At 37.6% G+C, this 20,128-nt stretch overlaps 1 protein-coding gene across 5 annotated transcripts in view; it reads left to right on the top strand.

The window, feature by feature from the left end:
* LOC149795766 (hydroxylysine kinase-like) overlaps nucleotides 1-13,212 on the top strand; it is a 33,677-nt gene extending 20,465 nt beyond the window's left edge. For all 5 annotated transcript variants that reach the window (XM_089965688.1, XM_089965684.1, XM_089965686.1 and 2 more), the window contains one exon: nucleotides 8,572-13,212. In XM_089965688.1, the coding sequence (XP_089821814.1) occupies nucleotides 8,572-9,041 (470 nt within the window). In that variant the 3' untranslated portion in view covers nucleotides 9,042-13,212. The remainder of the gene's footprint in view (nucleotides 1-8,571) is intronic.
* Nucleotides 13,213-20,128: the final 6,916 nt, after the last annotated feature.

Here is a 20,128-nt window from a genome sequence, read left to right as displayed (position 1 = left end):
GGAAGCTTACGGGATAAGTATTTGTACAATTGTTTATCATCGTAAGGTTTAAATTTTTACCCGTCCATTTTAGTTTGCTTTACTGGTTGAAGACCAGAAGAGCTTAAGTGATGGGCCTACATCTGTCATCTGTTTGATGTCAGTAAGTAGTCATATCTGGTATCTGTTTGCTGTCAGTAAACAGTTAAATCTGTCATCTGTTTGCTGTCAGTAAGCAGTCACATATTTCATCTGTTTGCTGTCTGTTGGCAGTCACATCTGCCATGTTTGCTGTCTGTTGGCAGTCACATCTGTCATCTGTTTGCTGCCTGTTAGCAGTCACATCTGTCATCTATTTACTGCCTGTTAGCAGTCACATCTGTCATCTGCCTGCAGTATGTTGGCAGTTGCATCTATTATCTGTTTGCTGTCGGTTAGCAGTCACATTTGTCATATGTTTGCTTCTGTGGGCAGTCACATCTGTCATCTGTTTGCTGTCTGTTAGCAGTTGTTTTTAATCATTGCAGATACTAAATTACTTCGAAAATAGTCGTGAAACTTGCCATACAGTTTCATCCAGCAATCTGCTTGGTTCTAAATGAAAATAGCGTAACTTTAATATCCAATATGGCCATCATGGAGGCCATCTTTGTCCATTATGGCCAGCAAGGAAGCCATCTTGTCAGTCTTGTTATTGCTTTTCTCTCTGAACAGATGGTTATAACATCATTGTGTTTTCACTAATAGTCTTTTATGATGTGTACCATATTTACCGTATATATTGGGACATGATAAAATAATTATTTATTTTCCTGTCCCAGAACTTATGGTGAAACTTTTTTCACCTGGGTCATATGTCCCAAGACTTAAGAATTGAAATAAATTTGTATTGCATCTGTGCGCCCCCCCCCCCCTGCACGTTGCAATACGATAGATAAAACGCTTATTTGTTAGTAAAAAGAAAGAAACTAACCTCATGTTGTTATCATTTATTCCTTTCTTTCAACATGAGCATTAAAGAGTGAAATATGTCCACAAAATCAGTATATGAAGTGTAGGCTTCCATACTGTAGCGTGTATCGCTTATGTCCAATAGCACGCACCACGTTGATCATTGACATTAACATTGAGAAACATTGGATCCAACAAAATCGCAAACAAGAGGGAAATAATCAAGCAATATCTTGAAGACAACTGCCATTTATGCATGACACAGTGTTAGGTGCAAAATAATTAAGATTGAATTATATCCAGGTCTACTGTATGACAGTATCTTGCAAATAAAAATCATTTTTTAAATATCATTACTATTTACCTGCAGACATCAATGCTTCTTTGTTTGAATTATTACCACAGATGCCAAGCACATAGAATCTGGATAGTGAATGAATAAAACTGGCAGTGAACAGTAAACTCCTTCTTTGAACTTACTGACAGGACATGAAAGACAAGGGTTATTTTTTATTACAAAGCAAACCAACCTCAGAAGCCAACCTTGGTTACTTTTTTGTATTTTTTTAAGAAAGAATATAAATACAAAGGTTATTTTATTGTAAAGCAAGCCAACATTGGGAGCTGATTATGGATTCTTTTAAGTACACAGATTTTTCAAAAAAATATTTTTGTATTTTTTTTTGAATATACAAAGAAGGCTGAGATATGGAAGCAAACTTTAGTTCCCTTTCACCAATATTCATGGGAATTTTGAAAATAAATTGAAAGAATGGAACAAATTTTAAAGTGACAAAGTATAGTGCCTTACACCTGGACTTCGATGACCCAGCATCGCCCAGAATATTTGGAGAAAAGAAGGTCACGTGATGAATAAAATTATGTGATGAATTCATGAAGGGCAGAAGAAAAGCAGACGATTTCGCATAATGAGAGGAAAATAATCAACTGATATATTGAGGACAACTGCCATTTATGCAAGACACAGTCTTAGGTGCAAAATAACCAAGATTTAATTATATCCAGGTATACTGTATGACAGTATCTCGCAAATAAAAATCATTTTTTGAAAACATATTCATGTGAGTGGAAGAGACAATCTTTTTGCAAACATGGGTTACGAAAGTATCATTACTATTTACCCACAGACATAAATGCTCCTTTGTATTAATTATAACTGCAAGCACATAGAAGCCAGGGTGATGAATAAATGCAACTGGCAGTGAGCAGCCAACTCCTTCTTTGAACTTACTGACAGGACACCATACACAAAGGTTATTTTTATTACAAAGCAAGCTGACCTAGGGAGCCGACTTTGGATACTCTGAAGCTGTTGGTTTTTTAAGGATATCAATACAAAATTATTTTATTGCAAAGCAAGCTGACCTCAGAAGCTGAGTATGGATTGTTTTAAGTGTGCCAATTTTTTTATTATTTTATTTTTTAATATACAAAGATGGCTGAGATATGGAAGCAAACTTGGGTTTCTTTTCACCAGTATTCGTGGGAATTTGGAAAATAAATTGAAACAATGGAACAATTAAAGTGACAAAATGTAGTGCTTCATGCACAGACATCGATTACCCAGCATCGCCTAGAAGATTTGGAGAAAATAAAGTCACATGATGAATTTTTGAAGGCCAGAAGAGAAGCAGATGATTTTGCCAACAATATGATCATCAACATGGATACAATTCTAGTTTACTTTGAATGCATTCCTGAATGGACTGACAATAAGATGGAGGTCAAAAGTGTGATAATTAGCAAGACTGGTGCAGATTTTTAAAAAATCTGACTTTAGTCCTTGCAGTTTCCACTTCAGGTGATGTGTTGCCTCTAATAATTTTTCACAGCATGAGAAAGCTAAAATAATATTCGTGCACCAAAAGAATGGATTGTACATGATTGTGCAGGAGAAAGGTTGCGTTGATGAGATGCTGCTGTAGTGGATTAAAGAGTTTTATCTCAAGTATACAGTTTCATATTTTTTTAAATAAAATTTCAGTTGTAGTGCATGTTCCGACATGTAAATTTTGAACAATTTAAAAGGTGTCCCACAACTTATGACTAAAAAATTCCCAATTTGTCCCAGAACATACAGTGCCCAACAAATGTGTCCAACACATGGTAAATATGGTAGTCAGCTCTCTCATTTTAACTTCAAGCTCAAAGGTCATCATTTGGGATTTTATCTTTGATGGCTTGCGAGTATGATAATACAAATAAGTTTAAATGGATTTTTATCAGACCTAACTTGTGGACAATATTAACAAAATTTAATAACTGCTTAAGCGATTGTCGGAATACAAAACAATTTTGAATAATGTGGTGGGTTGTTATAGCATGTGACATGCTCACTGGAAGTTCAATCTTGTGACTCTTGCTGCTTTAAATGTGCAAGCATTTTCAATCTAATATAGTATTTGTATTATTTATGAAACATGCCTATTTAGATCAGTCATTCTTGTTAAGCCACTTATAACAGTAAGTTGTGAAATGATATATTAAAACCCTAATAGATCAAAGTCAAATGAAAAGGACCAAAAACTGTGCATTTGTTAAAGGTAGTGGTCTAGGAATTCACTGTACCAACACAGTGTTTAGGAGAAAAGAAGACAAGTTATTTGTATGGAAGACTGTTAAATAGGCAACACAAAATGTGTAAGTTTAGGTACCTGCAAATTGTCTGTTTTTCTCTCCTCTGCACTTAACATTAGAGGGGACGAACCTTTATTAGAAGCTGTAGAAATTGTAAATTCAGTCCCAGTAATGGCTGTTTTTGAGGCAGTTAGAGAGATGGGTGATTATTGGATCATGGTTGGTTAATACAATTTTTACAGTATATCTGAAAAGAACTTAGAATGATTCTAGTTTGATAATGAGGACCATTAACAAAAATATTTATTATGGATTATGGCAAATGTATCATGCAGATGTATCCTGGCAGTTTTAGAGATTAGTTGCATGATCTTCAGCATCACAAGTTGGCACTGGACAAAATGGTGCTGTGGAAGAGCATCACCTTTTCCACCACACTGGGAAAATACCACAAACTTCATGAAATGGGACCCCAGGCAGTCTATCCATAATATTAGGCTCAAGGTCAAAGATTTTTATACTGTACTTATCTTGTGAAATCAAACATAAATGAAAATATTTTGTTACAAAGTTTGGTATGTTGGAGTTTGTTTGTAATATCTTACTTGATTTCAATACTAAGCGATTCAAAAAAAGAAGGATGGAAGAAACAGACATTTTGTGAATTTCTGCAAATTCTGTTTGGCTTACAGAATGTCAGTCCCTTCAAGGGATTCTTGCTGTTTAACAAGTTCACGCAACTTGCATAATCTGATGGTACATATGTTGGCATGAAATATTGTTAAGACTGAAGAAACTGGAAAATACATATATTCACTTTTTAAGTCCAGTCCAATTGTAAACAATATAGACCCTGATCTGCCATTGCATGCAGTGCCAGCAGATCAGAATCTATATAGTTTGTTTAACTAATTAGTCCTAACAAACTGAATAGACCCAGATCTACCTATGCATTATCTGATAGCAGATCTAGATCTATATAGTTAGCAGTTGAACTCTACTTATAAGTGAGTATATATGATAATCCATCCATGTGCATCTACATCATGGATTCTTTGGTCTGGGACTGAGAAATTGCAGAGTGGGTATGTTACAATTCCACTATTTGGACCCTAAAATAAACCACAGCATCTTCCAGCAAGGGAGGTAACACTGGTTTGCCCTAGATAAACTGCAGAAGATTCTTTAAGTATACTTGTTTTACCTACCCTGTTGTGTGATTATCCATTTTAAGGTTTATAATTGGCATCAAGTCTTTCCTTTCTTCCATAGAATCCAAGTCAGAGATAACCACGCCAACTAGTTTATAGAATTTTCTTTAAAATCAACATTTTTCTTTTGAAAATGTCATACATACGATAGAGTTCCAACTGGTAATTTTCAGACCATTCAGTAATCTAGCTGTTTTATAATCTGACACACTTTTTACCTTGGATAGTATTGCATAGTAAAGCAAACAGTATTTGACTTGAGAGTGGTTGGTGGTCCTATAAATCAAACAGGTCATGGCTTGAGAGTGAGTGGTGGTCCTGTAAATCAAACAGGGCTTGGCTTGAGAGTTGGTGGTGGTCCGATAAATCAAACAGGGCTTAGCTTGAGAGTGGGTGGTGATCCTATAAATCAAACAGGGTTTGACTTGAGGGCGGGAGGTGGTCCTGTAAATCAAACAGGGCTTGACTTGAGAGTGGGTGGTGGTCCGATAAATCAAACAGGGCTTGGCTTGAGAGTGGGTGGTGGTCCTATAAATCAAACAGGGCTTGACTTGAGAGTTGGTGGTGGTCTGATAAATCAAACAGGGCTTGACTTGAGAGTGGGTGGTGGTCCGATAAATCAAACAGGGCTTGGCTTGAGAGTTGGTGGTGGTCCTATAAATCAAACAGGGCTTGACTTGAGAGTTGGTGGTGGTCCGATAAATCAAACAGGGCTTGGCTTGAGAGTGGGTGGTGGTCCTATAAATCAAACAGGGCTTGACTTGAGAGTGGGTGGTGGTCCGATAACTCAAACAGGGCTTGGCTTCAGAGTGGGTGGTGGTCCTATAAATCAAACAGGGCTTGACTTGAGAGTGGGAGGTGGTCTTGTAAATCAAACAGGGCTTGACTTGAGAGTGGGTGGTGGTCCTATAAATCAAACAGGGCTTGGCTTGAAAGTGGGTGGTGGTCCGATAAATCAAACAGGGCTTGGCTTGAAAGTGGGTGGTGGTCCTATAAATCAAACAGGCTTGTCTTGAGAGTGGGTGATGGTCCTATAAATCAAACAGAGCTTGGCTTGAAAGTGGGTGGTGGTCCTGTAAATCAAACAGGACTTGGCTTGAAAGTGGGTGGTAGTCCTGTAAATCAAACAGGGCTTGGCTTGAAAGTGAGTGGTGGTCCTATAAATCAAACAGGCTTGGCTTGAGAGTTGATGGTGGTCCTATAAATCAAACAGGGCTCAGTTTAAGAGTTGGTTGTGATCCTAATAAATCAAAAAAGATTTGAGAGTGGATGATGGTCCCAATACCTACATCAAACAGGGTTTTGCTTGAGATTGGCTAGTGGTTTTAATAAACAATACATGACTGACACCTGGTGGTAAGTAGGTAGGACATGGCAATTTGTTAATTGGTACATTTAACTCATTGATCCCATCAGGTGCCTCTTTTACATGTCATGAGGTTGCACCCTACTTCTGAGCTCTGTAATGTCAACATCATTTATAATATCCAATGCAGGTGGTATTACAGAAAAGGAGAAATATGTACTTCTGTAATGATACAAATAATATACTGGTATACATTCTGCTCATGCTAAAAAATACAGCCAAAAACACATAATGTTTGATACTCAGTTTTCTTTTAGGCTGCAAAATACCTGTTTCAAAATGGAGTTTATGTCCAGATTTGAGACTTTTTTGCCTCATATATAAAGAAGACCAGTTCAAACTGCACAGAGAGATAAATCTTTGCAAAAATTTTTCACCCATCTGCACATGTACATTCAGAATAGCCAATTGGAAACAATGTCATTTATACACCTTAGCATCTTTCAGAAAAAGATTTGTTTGGATGCATTCAGAAGTAACTCCCAGAATGCATTTCCTATGCACATTTCAAGTGAAAATGAAAAGAATCCCCAAAGTAAAATGAGTTAAATTTTTTCTGTACCTATCTAACTAGGCAAAGGAACTGGGCCAATAGACAAATTTTCTATGAATGACTAACTTCTTTCTAATTATTTAAACTGTTTACTCTTCCAATAAAGTATGACCCTATACTTATGACCCTATACATGTAATTAGTGCTTCATAGTATCTTCTTTTTAATTGGACAAAAAGCTGTGGCAAGGCCGTTAATTGAGAAAATATGCAGAGGTCTGCAGCCAAATTGCAGACTCATGATAGAAATACAGGAAAAATTTTGTGTCATTAAGCCAGCTTAGGTCATGTCCATTATAAAGATCATCACTTAAACCTCACCACTAGACGAACAGATTCATTTTACTTGAATTATTCTCATTCATGTCATGCTATTACAATAGGATGGATTGATCATGCAAACCTTGTGGTGTATAGGGTATAGCAGAATGCAGTACTGTGTCATGTTTATGTAATTCTTGCATAGGTACACTCATCAGGTGAACTAAGCTACACTTAACACTAGCACAAAATGGGTTCTACCTGGACAGTCTTATCAAAGTCACAACCAAGCATCTATTTGTACCATGTATCATGAACCCATCTACATTTGCAATACTTCGCTATTACATGGTATAGTTCAGTGCAAAGTGCTGTAGTTAAAACTACTCAAACCTGAGAGGAAAATGGTAATTTGACTTTGCATTCATTTCTTCTCTTCTTCTTCTTCTTCTTTGCCCATTAATCCTCATTGGCTTCTAGTACAGCAATGATGCTCTTCCAATTCTGTCTGTCTTTGACCATTTTCTCTTGTGTGCCCCAGCAGTAGTGAAGAGCCATCTCACTTTCAACAGTATGATGCAATACTGTCTTAGGCCTCCCATGCTACCATTATCCTCATGTGTCCAGTGCAGTACTGTCTTAGGCCTCCCATGCTACCATTATCCTTACGTGTCCAGTGCAGTACTGTCTTAGGCCTCCCATGCTACCATTATCCTTACGTGTCCAGTGCAGTACTGTCCTTAAAACTGCTTCTGCCTTCTTTCTCATCACAATCCATGTCCACCATCTTCTCTTGATGATAGTGGCCATGTTTTCTTCGTGGCATCACACAAGCATGTGATGGTTGGAAATTGTCCTCATCCAAAATATATGTAGTATCCTGCAAAGGCTAGTGGTGTGGAAGGATGATAGCTTGGCAAAATCAACTGTGTGATACAGTCCAGTGCTCAAAGCCATACAGTAGTGTTGATAAGACACAGCTTTGATACAACTGAAGCTTGCGGTGGGTACTATACTGTTTATTGGATCCTTAATCTTTGTAGCTAGACTATGTTTTCAGAATGTTTGTATATTTCCTGTTGCAGCATCTCTTGCTTGCTTGTTCTCTCTCTCTCTCTTTCTCTCTATGTAGAAAAATCTTGTTTATGTTTTATGTTTATCATGTATCTGTGTATGTGACACATTGTTTGTGTCATGCATCTTCCTACTTTGTTTGTACACCAGGTATGGGATGACTATCCAAACACATGACCAGCCCATGATGGGGATAGTGGAAAAAGATATTACACTCTTTAACATACCATTTCATTGAATTACCTCTTCTACTGTATATTTTTCTTTTTCAGAATGATTCAAGTTCTATTTGAAAATATTACAAGCTTATGGATGACTTAGTTTACAAGTTTATGGATGACTTAGTGCAAACTGGAATGTCAATACAATAAAATCAGTAGTTACCCTGATTGTTTGTAAATATATGATATTTACCTTGATTATTTGTAAATATATGATATTTACTTGCCTTCATATTAATTTATTTGCATTGTGGATCATATTGCCTAACCTTGGACAAAGTAAGGATCTTTTGGAAAACCTCTGTGGTCATCCTTCATATTATTACATAATGAGTTCCTCTGTTATTATCCTCAACAGGTATTATACATGGCGACATCAATGAGCAGAATCTGTTAATGGTTGAGATCCCAGGACAAGACGATGTAAAACCTGAAGAACGTGAACATGATGTTTGTGGCATTCTTGATTTTTCTGATGTAACTTACAGCTACAAGGTTTTTGACGTAGCTTTAGCCATTACCTACCTAAGCATCAAGTGTGATGAATCAAGAAATGCGGATGTCGGTGGGCATGTTCTGGCTGGTTATCTCACTGAAGGCAAGTTAAATGAAGTAGAGATGGATGTTTTAAGAACCTGCATGTGTGCTAGACTAGCACAGTCTTTAACTCTTGGAGCGTACACATTCTATTTGTATCCTGAAAACCCCTATGTTCTGACCACTTCAAAAGGTGGATGGTCTCTTCTTCACAAAGTATGGTCTATTTCTAAAGAGAAACTGATGAAAAGATGGGTGGATATCATTGAAGAACATTCCAAGTTGTATTGATTGCAGCCATATCACAATTCTTGACTTCTGTATTTACCCTATATAGTCCCTTGCAAGTCAAATCCCACTGCAAACAAAATAAACTTGGTCTGCCCTCAAATACTGTGCCAGCAGACCAGGGTATATTTTTTTGTTCTACTGATTACTCCCAACAAACTGTAAAGATCCAGGTCTGCCAGTGCATTATGTGATGGCAGATCTGGGTCTGTGCAGTTTGCAGTTGTGGTTCACCTATAAGTTTGTATATAAAGTTATGTTTTAAACTCACATCCAACTGTAAACAGCATAGATCCAGATCTAACATTAGATTATGTACTGTTCTGAGTGTGCATTATGAAAGCATAGACCCATTTCTACTGTTGAATACTGTACTGTTCTGAGTGTGCAATATGATGGCATAGATGACATCTACCATTGGATACTGTACTGTTCTAAGTGTGCAATATGTTGGCATAGATGACATCTACCATTGGATAACGTACTGTTCTGAGTGTGCAATATGATGGCATAGATGACATCTACCATTGGATACTGTACTGTTCTGAGTGTGCAATATGATGGCATAGATGACATCTACCATTGGATACTGTACTGTTCTGAGTGTGCAATATGATGGCATAGATGACATCTACCATTGGATACTGTACTGTTCTGAGTGTGCAATATGTTGGCATAGATGACATCTACCATTGCATACTGTAGTTCTGAGTGTGCTATATTTGGCATAGATGACATCTACCATTGGATACTGTACTGTTCTGAGTGTGCAATATGATCGCATAGATGACATCTACCATTGGATACTGTACTGTTCTGAGTGTGCAATATGATCGCATAGATGACATCTACCATTGGATACTGTACTGTTCTGAGTGTGCAATATGATGGCATAGATGACATCTACCATTGGATACTGTACTATACTAAGTGTGCAATATGATGGCATAGATGACATCTACCATTGCATACTGTAGTTCTGAGTGTGCTATATTTGGCATAGATGACATCTACCATTGGATACTGTACTGTTCTGAGTGTGCAATATGATGGCGTAGATGACATCTACCATTGGATACTGTACTGTTCTGAGTGTGCTATATGATGGCATAGATGATATCTACCATTGGATAATGTACTGTTCTGAGTGTGCTATATGATGGCATAGATGATATCTACCATTGGATACTGTACTGTTCTGAGTGTGCTATATGATGGCATAGATGACATCTACCATTGGATACTGTACTGTTCTGAGTGTGCAATATGATGGCATAGATGACATCTACCATTTTATACTGTACTGTTCTTAGTGTGCAATAAGATGGAATAGATAACATCTACCATTGGATACTGTACTGTTCTGAGTGTGCAATATGATAGCATAGATGACATCTACCATTGAATATTGTACTATACTGAGTGTGCAATATGACAGCGTAAATGACATCTACCATTGGATAATGTACAACACTGAGTGTGCAATACAATGGCATAGATGACATCTACCATTGGATACTGTACTGTTCTGAGTGTGCAATATGATGGCATAGATGACATCTACCATTGGATACTGTACTGTACTGAGTGTGCAATACAATGGCATAGTTGTAATATAGTATGCTGTAGGGAAGTACAGATTGTAAGATGAAATTAATATGTAACCATGTATTGGAAGAACAAGGTCTATGATGTGTGGTTGAAATGTTAGATAGAATAAAACACTAATAGTCGGAAACACTAGGTACATAATGGGACACTAGATTGGGTCTGTTATTTTAAGAGTGGTGTACATTTTGTACAAGAAAATATGATACATTAATGATTATGTGTGTATTTTTTTCATAAGAAAATATGGCACATTGATGACAATATCTTTGTATTTTATATAAGAAAATATGGCATATCGGTGACAATATTTTTGCATTTTACACAAGAAAATATGGTACATTGATGACAATATTTATATATTTCACATAAGAAAATATGGTACATTGGTGACAATATTGATACATTTTAGAAGAGAAAATATGGGACATTGATGACAATATTTGCATTTTACACAAGAAAATATGGTACATTGGTGACCATATTTATATATTTTAGAAGAGAAAATATGGGACATTGGGACAATATTTGTGCATTTTACACAAGAAAATATGGGACATTGGTGACCATATTTATACATTTTAGAAGAGAAAATATGGGACATTGGGACAATATTTGTGCATTTTACACAAGAAAATATGGGACATTGGTGACAATATTTATACATTTTAGAAGAGAAAATATGGGACATTGATGACAATATTTGCATTTTACACAAGAAAATATGATACATTGGTGACCATATTTATACATTTTAGAAGAGAAAATATGGGACATTGGGACAATATTTGTGCATTTTACACAAGAAGTTATGGTACATTAATGGCTATCTATGCATTTGACACCAAAAATATGGTACATTGGTGACAGTATCTATGCATTTGACACCAAAAATATGGTACATATGGTGACATTGTCTATGCATTTGACACCAAAACTATGGTACATTGATGACAGTATCTATGCATTTGACACCAAAAATATGGTGCATTAGTGACAGTATCTATGCATTTGACACCAAAAATATGGTACATTGGTGACAGTATCTGTGCATTTTGCCCAAGAAGATATGGTGCATTGATGTCAATATCTATACATTTACACAAAAAATGTGGCACATTTTACACAATAAAATATGGAACATTGGTAACAATACATTTATACATTTCACACAAGAAAACATAAAGAAAGCAGAACCAGTTAATGAATAGCTGGTAAAAATTAGTCATTGTTTCATTTATTATCAAATTATTGCAAACCAGCCAGTGTCTAAATAGGTGCACATAGACACAATTATGAGTCTATCTACAAACTGCACAGACCCAGCTCTGATATCACATAGTGCGCTGGCAGATCTGGGTCTGTGCAGTTTGTTAGGAGTAATCAGTAGAACAAATGTAGACCCTGATCTGCGGGTGCATTATTCTATGGCAGATGAGGATCTATGTTATTTGCAGTTGGACTCAGCTTATAGGCAAGTATATATGGTACAGATATATGCAAACTTTTACTTGGACCATACTAACTGTATGTAAGGCAAAGCTAAACTGTATCAAGGTCAAACAGTATTAGAGCAGATTAAGCCTACCCAATATTTGTTGTTATGCTATGCTGATATTAAATGAAAATTAACTGTTTGTGACAGACTGGTTTTATTTAATGCAGAAATTCATAGAAAATTAAATATTTGCTTGTGAGCACTCTTGTAAATGATTATTTCTCACTTTCATTTGATATCTTTCCATTGCATAGGATGCCAAAATATTTGTTAGTTCTTCACCTGTGAAATCAATATTGATCCATACTGTGATGTTTTTAAATTCATTCAGGTATTATGTGACAAGATGTCAGTTGTTTAAATAATTTTTTGTAAGTTTGGAGATAATTTGTATATAATTCAGTTTCATATAAACATTTCATGTCCTCACAGTATTTCATGGTATCTTGATATACTTTTGAGTTTCCATATAAAAATCGGCAGTACCATAATTATCTTACCATAATGAGAACTAGTTTGCACAGGCCTGACAGTATTACAAAGGACACTGTTAAATAACATCCATTTTCTGCTCCCTCTCTCAGTTTCTTAATATGATTTATCTTACAGCTATGACACAGTTTGATTTCTTTTTGGACACAAGTTGTGTGTTCATATGCTGGTTGTCATGGAAAGTGTGGTAATAAAATATTAAAAAAAAGTATGAAAATTTTAATGTTTTCCATGTATTTCTCATCAGTACTGTCATTAATTTAAAACGACATATATTTGTATTATTTGTCTGGTAAGGTTTTAATTTGTTAGAAAATGACACAAAATAAACCCCAATAACCCATGTTTATTAAATATAATAGAGTATGCATATCAGTCTGAAACTGTTTTTTTACGTTCCATTGCAAAAATAAGACAGTCACTGATAAAATCAAAAACTATGTTTAAAGTATTGTTTAAAACTGATGGCTGATATAGTTGATAATGATGTCTTTTGATGGGCTTTTGATTCCTCTTGTTCACCAAAAATCTTAGTATTTGTTTGCTTGTTCCAGGAAATAAAAGATATACATTTTACACTTTTTTTTCCTTCGTTATGCAAACACAAACACACACATCTGCATTAATATGATCTGGTATATTTGCTTACATTACACCTCATGAAAAGCATGCATGCATGCCCCTTATAGATAATTTTGTTTGCTTTACACATGAATTTATCTTAGTGTATCGTGTTTGATACTATTCACGTTTAACTCAGACCAAGACTACGCTTGGGCCATCACAGTGTCGTGGGATGAGATAATTTTGCAAAAGTGACAGGTAAGTATTACATTTATTAAAATAAGTTTTATCCCATTAAATAAACACACGCATGCATATTAATAGCATAAATATAATTAATGTCAGTATTGCCTTAATGAATTTGCTAATTTAGAGGATCGCTGATGGCCTCTAAAACCCATGAATAAAAATCAATATGCTCATCTGTAAGTTACGGGTTGTCCACTACTGTAAGTTGGACAGCATAGTAGGTCATGTATTGTGCATTATGAATGGATCCTCCAGAAGACAAGTGTTTGGGGTAGAAAGATAGGCAATAAACTGAAATGTTGTGCCTTATTTGGCGAGCAGGAAAATAATTGCGCAGAAAGTCGTGTCTGGTCGCTTTCCACCCCCTGTACTGCTTCCTTCCACAGAAGCATGTGCACAGCTTCCCTAAAATTTAATTAGTTGTATTCGGTGCAAAAAATGGGGTCCTTACAAGAGGAACGTGTACCAGGAAATGAGCAGAAGTCCTTCCTTTAGAAAGAGGTAAGATGTACAGCAGAAGAGGGTTCGAGTCATAAGGGCCAACCCCGTTCCCTTTGAAAAAGGTGAGGAATCCACATGTTTCATCCCTTTACCATTTCAGCCCCCATGTCTTGCTTACGACGGGTGAGAGAGAACCTTGAACTGATGTTGCTTCCTGGACTATTTAGGCTACATAGTGTTACAGAACTTTGAGAAAGACCAGGAGGAGCTGTGAGGATGAGGAGGCATCCCTGCCATTTTTGACGAGCCAGTGAGTGGCTGCGAGGGTCCAGTGCTGTTTGACTATTGGGGTTTAAAGATGCCACAGATGAAATAGGACCTCTAAAGAGATCCACCTCCAACCGAATGTCCCTAAGAAAGTTCTTTGCTGTTATCCAGACCTTTAGCGTGGCCAGAGCATATGGGCCAGTAAGGGTACTACGATTGACAAAGCATACATTAAGTTTTAATAACCACCTCCAGCAAGCTCTGCAGATTGGCTGTAGAAAAAGATTCTTCCTTCAGAAAAATGGAGCATGGTGCCGGAAAAAAGATCGGCTGCGAAGCTGTGGTTAGTAGCATACGAGCTTGAAGCTCCAACGTCTTGGCCTGAAGACGAGAGCATGTCACCATAAAAATTCCCACTTGCAAAGTACTAGTTTTGGAGATGAGGTGGGAGCTTACGAGGCCAGGCCAGAGACTGATGGTCAAATGAGTGCGTAAAATGAGATCTGTTTGTGATAACACACACACACACACACACATATTAAGAGGATTTTCATGTCCTCAAAGCCCTAAGGTTTGGGACACAAATCCAGTATGGTTTACAGCCTTATCAAAAGACCATATCTCTTTCTCCACCTCGGCCTAAACGATTTCTTAAAATCACTCTGGGATACGCCAGTTGGATCCGATAAAAGACTTCCCCTATTCTGCATACATCCTTTTGGTCCCATCAATGCAAAGTTACATGATCAATATCACATTACTTTCATGAATAGAGAAGATACATACAACATATGCAATATACAATTGCAAATTTACTCAAATGAGACAAAAATGTATGTGGTGTTTCCTAACCTGACTGAGTATGATGGTTAACTATTAATGCAAGGAGTCACAACAGCATCGAATGCACCAATAACCGTCATCCCCAACAGCGATGACAAGTTGAAACTGATCATTAGGAAAGGAGAATGAGCGGATGGGGAAAATTTGATGAGATACAGTTGCCACCTATAGACGCTTTTTACTCTTCTCTGTCTCGCGCAGGTATTTCCACCAGCGACTATGAACATGCAAACTCTGGTTCACATTCAAATGTAAAATAAATGACTATCACAATCTCTGTTTGGAAAACATGTTTTTGATACTAAAACTCCCCCAGTGAATACAGATACCGAACGAAATTGTTTCTGGGCAGATCCAATGACGATGGTTGCCTAATCATTTAATAGGTAACCGGAACAATCTTCTGTCAAATTGCCTCAGCAGGTTTTAAGTATGGTTTCATCGTGACACCTACGCGCGAGATTGCTCTGTGATCAGACATATCACAAATACAATCCCGACAGTTACCTCCATGATTACGATCTCATCAACCAAACCAGAATTTAACGTGATTTTTCTATACGAATCCTCGTGGTGCAATCCCATTGACTCCAAATTGCACTATCGTCTCTGCGAGAGTGTTACAGTTAAGCTAGCATCTGATCACAACCGTTCGAGGGTCTTCCTGCGAAAAATTCATATTTGTTATTGGTAGATGACCGTGGGAAGACCAGCTTCTTGCCTGGCTGCACCATCAAAGAATCTACAATTTTCATGCGTTATCATAAGCCAACACTCAGCTCTGTCATCTCGATTAAATATTTTGGAGATTTCCCCAAACCAAAAAATTCTGCATATTGTACCTGGAGGGTCTGGATACCATATAACGACAGACATTGTCAGAAATTATCGAAACGAAACAGATCAGTTTAACTTGAGGAACATTATCGTCAGTTAGGAAAGCGGAGCATCCACAAACTTAACTTCTCTGGGTTTCATATTGTTTGGGTTTTCCCCAACCATGGAAAAGGGTGATCTGCTGTCGATTACTCTCTCGGCTTCCGGGAATCTTCCATGTTATAATGGCCGTTTATCAAATACTTGTTTTACTCATTTGGACCAGGACGGTAACATTTTGGGTCTTCGAGAGGACACCTTGATAATACAACTGAATAGTAGAGATTGACCTTTGTATTTAAATACAATGACAGTCGTGCGTGAAAATGTAATACCCGAGCGTGTTTTAACTCTAGAAAACCAGATTGCCTAACATATAACTTAAATGGCCTTGGTTACGTTGTCCATGAATTGTTTTCAGGCATGCCAAGGTAATCTCGGCTTTGACCTATCGTGATGCACCACTTGATTACCAAGTCGTTGATAGCACCAAAAGCATTGCTGAAGATCGGTTAAAAATATAGGATTGCAGGCGGTTCAATCTATTTGATATTAACTACGATCGCTAACGATGATTAGTGACTCGATAATCATCGAAGGCGATTCCAATTACATTTCCATCGACAGGACAACGACAATGCCATCTCCGGCTAGAAAAATTCATCAATGATACTGCTCAACTACTTACACTGTGAACCGGATTATGGTTTCTCTCAGAAGGTATTAGACGAAACCAATAACGTATAAGTGAAAGCACTGGCACAGTGTAAGGATAAATCCGATCCCGCGTGGGATATAAGCCTGCCTGTAATGGTATATCGCAGCATCAAAGATTTTCAGTCTTATTTTTTATAAGCACGGTACCTCAATCCATTGAAAAAAAGAATTACAATTGCAGGACACATCTCGGTATTTTCTTCCATGTGAGACCTTACAAATCGAGGGCAAACTTAAACGTGCCAACAATGCTAATTGTACCGCTGATCTCAAGGCTGGGTTTGTTAACAATGGCATCATGTGCTCTTTACAGTACACGTTATGTCATTGACGGAAATCGAAGCAGTGTTAGCCAACGTTGACATTGCCACGACGATTACTGGACTAACCAAATACAGATTATGTGAAGTCAACAACAGTTTTTGGACACCATTCACGTTTTCAAGTTCGGTTCCCTTCAGTTGCATATTTGAGTTTTGCAGAGATATTAGCAAAGTTATTTTCGGAGCCAAACACAGTCACATGAACACGTAAGGGTGCCACCCATGATGCAGTTTGGAGTGATGGAGGTGCCAGTGCTAGTAAAGTTGTGTTATTAGCCTTAACATTGTGGGTGACAGCTCACAAAACCCTTCATTAACCTCAGAATCATGTCGTTTATGCACTCTGGAACCGCGTGAACACCACCGTTTCTTGCAGACAACACAGAATCAAAGTTAGCCCTTACTCTTCAGGGACACTTTACATAGCAATTAAGTACCCAGCATAGACTTAGAGCTGCAAAACACGTGACGTTTTAAGATCCGTAGTGAGTAGTGAATGGGGTCGATATAGGGTCTAGGGGAATTAGCATTAAAAAACACCCTGGGTCACTATAGGGTCTATGTAAATTTAACATGGACAAAATCCCTGGGTCGATATAGGGTCTATGAGGAATTAGCATTACAGACCTCCCTGGGTCTGTATAGGGTCTATGTAAATTTAACATTAATCACCCTGGGTCTGTATAGGGTCTATGTAAATTTAACATGGACAAAAACCCCTGGGTCTGTATCGGGTCTATGTAAAATTGAAACAGGGAGGGTCTCTATTTTTTTTAAAAAAAAAAACTAAATAAAAAAGGGGTAGGCAATGGAAAGGCTATCTCTTTTCGAGAAATATGGCTGGCCCTGAAAAGGGCCTTTGGGTTTTTTCTTCTTCTTCTTTTAACTTCTTAACTTCTTCCACCATCCTCTTATTTTGTCCATCATTCCTTTCTTCTTTTTCTTTTCTGTTTCCGGCAACCAGTCCGGGTGGCCCATGGCCCGGAACTTCTCTTGGATTTTCATCCAGTTTGTGTTCAGTTTTTCGAATTCATCCCTTTTTTTCTATTTTCTTCTTCTTTTCTTTCCTTTGACCACTTTTCTTTGATCTTCTTGACCTCTTCGGTCAGCACATTCCTCATTAGTTCTTCAGCTTTCTTAAGTTTTTCTAACCCCCACTTCGCGAAACACCAATCTGTCCATTCTACAATGTCTTCTAGAAAGAACCTTGCACTCGTCACATGATCTATCGCTTCTTTTAACTTACCCACTTTGACATACGGTGGGTTAATTAAACCTCTGATTCTCTTCTCCTCATCCTCTATCATTTCTTTTACAATATTTACGGATAAGTGGAGGCTGGTTACTTGTCTTGAGACGAAGTCTTTTGTCACTGCATACCTCCATTCCTGTTCAACCCTTTCTACTACACTCAATCCATCCACCATCCAATACCAACTTCCCATAAGATCGTTGTATAAAGCTGAAGCTGCTGGCATCTTCTTGTTTGCTTATTCCGTAGAATGGGTTCCAATGGCCAACACTGTTAGTTTTATACTGAAAGCGCGTACGTGATGGAAAACATCCCCTAAAAACATAAAATTGATCTTACCTAGATCATGACCTAACAACGCGCGGACGTGAAGGAAAACATCCCCCTACTTTTTCATTTCATATAATATAACCCCAACTATACTCTCCACATTTGCTAAGAAACAATAAAGAAACCCATAATCTACTATTCGCACAAACATACCTTTACTCTTACAAACACAAACACATACCCTCACACTATCTTAAAAAAGAGTTAGTGTTTATATACACACTACTCTACCTACGCACATTGGCAAATCGATAGTTATTTCTTTTCTAGAGTATTGGGTAGCCCTGAAAAGGGCTGTTGGTTTTTTTTTTTGAACTCCTGATGCACCTATCTAATGGTTGCACCGTCCTGGCCTGGCGCCACACACGCATCTTCTTCCCCAGTCTTCTTTCACCTTTCTTCTGGGGAGCGCAGAGGGAGGATGATTCGCTTCAACACCCCAATCCTCTGTCTCGGGAATATTGAACGACATCCTCTCTTCTCTTTTCTTTTTCTCTTCTTCCCTCTCTCTTCTCTCCTCCTCTTCTTTCTTCATTCTTGCTTCTTCTACGCTAGCCTCCGCTGATAGTTCGTTTACTATGCGCCTGGCATATTCCAGGTGAATCTGGAGTTCTAGCAGCTTCACAATCCTTGTATTCATTGTCTTGCTGTTAACAGGTCGACGATGGGCCCAACTGACGATTAGTTTTTAATTTATACTGAAAGCGCGGACGTGAAGGAAAACATCCCCCTAAAAAAACATAAAATTCATCTTACCTAGATCATGACCAAAAAAAAAAAAACAACAACGCGCGGACTTAAAAGAAACACTCACTCACTTTTTATGCTACCCATCACTATTTTAAAATTTTTTATAAATCACTTCAATAGACTATCCACATACGCAAAGCAATTCAATCTAACCCTAAATATACACCTCTAACAGCCAAAAACAACAAACATCATTTTTAATCTACTATCCATACCAACTTACTTAAGCACTTACTAACACTAACACACAAACACATACCCTCACATTTTTTTAATAAAGAGTTAGTGTTTATTTTCACACTACTCTACCTACACGCATTGGCAAATTGATGGTTATTTCTTTTCTAGAGTATTGGGTAGCCCTGAAAAGGGCTGTTTTTTTGTTTTGCTATGGCATTCTTTTTTAGTTTCTAAGAATGCGATGTCCTCTGAGGATAGACTTTCTGGCGATAGGTCTGCTTCTTCGGAAAGAGAAGAAGAACTCTTTGGTGTCGATACGGCAATCGACAAAGCCTCTGTTAGCTTCAGGTTGTTGCTGCTGTTGTTGTTGTTGCTGCTGTTGCTGCTGTCTCTGAAGTCTGTACTTCTCTGTCCATTCTTCTTTTTCCCTGTTCATTTCTTCTCTGAAGAGTTCTTCTATCAGGTCTTCAGTGATTTTTAACATTCTCACATTCTCTATTTCTTCTGGCTTCGGTATCAGACTGTGTCTGACCCTATGCAGATTCACGTAGGCTTCGTTGAGCTTAGCTAGTTTGGAGCACATCTTCTTAGGAGGATGAGTCGACAATGGATGGTTAGACTGGAAACAACCCCGGTTCTTAAAATCAAAGCGCGGACGTGAAGGAAAACATCCCCCACACGCTTTTCTAGTCTCAACGTT

This window comes from Sinohyriopsis cumingii, chromosome 7 (genome assembly GCF_028554795.1).
Source record: "Sinohyriopsis cumingii isolate HCF-2022 chromosome 7, ASM2855479v2, whole genome shotgun sequence".
Classification (NCBI taxonomy): domain Eukaryota; kingdom Metazoa; phylum Mollusca; class Bivalvia; order Unionida; family Unionidae; genus Sinohyriopsis; species Sinohyriopsis cumingii.
Note: the sequence above shows the minus strand (reverse complement) of the source record. Positions and strands in the feature narration are given on the sequence as shown.